The sequence below is a fragment of the Alligator sinensis genome, unplaced genomic scaffold (genome assembly GCF_000455745.1).
Source record: "Alligator sinensis unplaced genomic scaffold, ASM45574v1 scaffold550_1, whole genome shotgun sequence".
Taxonomy (NCBI): domain Eukaryota; kingdom Metazoa; phylum Chordata; order Crocodylia; family Alligatoridae; genus Alligator; species Alligator sinensis.
This window is the reverse complement of record NW_005841980.1, coordinates 205,292-206,864: the sequence shown is the minus strand read 5'-3', so window position 1 is coordinate 206,864 and position 1,573 is coordinate 205,292. Positions and strand designations below refer to the sequence as shown.

The following is a 1,573-nucleotide window of genomic DNA, read 5'->3' as shown; positions in this document are numbered from 1 at the left end:
GGCACAGAGCACCCCCCCCCCCCCCGTGTCCCCCCCCCCGCCGCTATTTCCACACGGACCCCAATGGCCCGAGCGGTTCCAGCATCTCTTTCCAGGGAAAGTTTTTACAACTCGTGGTTAAAACGTACAGTTCATCCAGAGCACCTCTTCTCTCTCTCTCTCTCTCTCTCTCTTTCTCCTCCTCTCACACACATTTCAGATCACATTGGACTCTGCAAAAATCAAACTACCTAAATTGCCTCAAGGGTTTTACTCCGCGGCAGGATCCAGGCAAAAAATCTACGAGCTGTGCGTGTGTCCCAACGGGAGGTTATTCCTGTCTCAGGCCGGGGCCAGTTCCACCTGCCAGATAAATACAAGCGTCTGCCTTTGAGAGACAATGCGCGGTGGGCACTGCAGGCAGCGCATGGGCCTACGGCTGGTCTCAGAGATAGCAGCTGCCAACTATTTTTACTAGAACACAGAAAGCCTATCAAAGACTTTTTTTGTGTGTGCGTGCGCGTGTGTGAATATATATATATATATATATAAATATATATATAAAATTATATATATATATCCTCTGTGTAAAATGATGTTTCAGTACAAGGAATCCCAGGGTGACCCTGTGACATTTGTGTAGTGTCCCACTTTTCCCCCATACCCAAATTTATCAGTGCAGACCACTGGATTCGGTGCTCCCCAGACTTTTCCATATTAGTACACGTAGGGTGTGTCAACACGCACAAGTAATGCTATCTGGCTTTACCGTGCAGTCAGTTTACTACCTCCATATGCAGGTAGTAAATTTACTGTGCAGTAGACTAATTTACTGCGCAGTAAACACCTGCACGTGGAGATGGTGACGTTTACTGCACAGTAGATTAGTCTAGTCTGGTATCTAGTGTAGACACAGCCTCTGATGACTGTCCCTTGTTAATTCTGTTCTGGGAGCAATGGGAACGAGGTCTGATTAAGATGACTGGGATCCTATTAGCAGCCTAGGAAGGGAGAACAGCATCTCTGATTATTTTTGCACTTTGAAAATCAGTGGCGTCAGAAAAAAACCAGAATGGCTGGCGACGCAGTGCAAATTGCCCCAGCGGCTCCAAGGAGCCTGTGTTTATATTAAAAAGGAAGAGAGTGCAATTTAATGTAGGACAGCTTAGTGGCAAGGTTTTGTCCTAACACATAGGAAGCGTGTGCTTCATGCCCAGAACCACCACCCCTTGAGAAGAGGGGATGTTAGCCCTGGTCCTGCTCTCCTTCATGTGAAAGGCAAAACTCACTTTGACATAAGGGACGGTGGACCATGCCCATGCAGGGTAGCGTCCTACATGATTCAGGGATGTTTGCAGGGATCCCCTCCAGTCTTTCTTAGCCAACAGGGGCATAAAAAAGTTAGGGGGATTTAATAGGTATGTAGTAAGCAATGTCACTGGCTGGGGGGAAAAAAAATCAAAAACTAATTGGAATTATTCTGCATTGAAGATCTCTGCCATCGTGTTAGGTTAGCTGTTTATCAGCTGCAAAGGTAACCTAGCATGGATGTCACATCACCTTATTCACAAACTATGCTTTTGTTTAAAAATAT

At 46.1% G+C, this 1,573-nt stretch overlaps 1 protein-coding gene across 8 annotated transcripts in view; it reads left to right on the top strand.

Annotated features, from left to right (window-relative positions):
* Positions 1–1,567, top strand: part of SGCD (sarcoglycan delta) — a 405,818-nt gene extending 404,251 nt beyond the window's left edge. For 7 of the 8 annotated variants that reach the window (XM_006021126.2, XM_025200974.1, XM_025200975.1 and 4 more), the window contains one exon: positions 200–1,567. In XM_006021126.2, coding sequence (XP_006021188.1) covers positions 200–373 — 174 coding nt within the window. In that variant the 3' untranslated portion in view covers positions 374–1,567. The remainder of the gene's footprint in view (positions 1–199) is intronic. The other variant, XM_025200973.1, reaches the window with a different exon arrangement.
* The last annotated feature ends 6 nt before the right edge of the window (positions 1,568–1,573 follow it).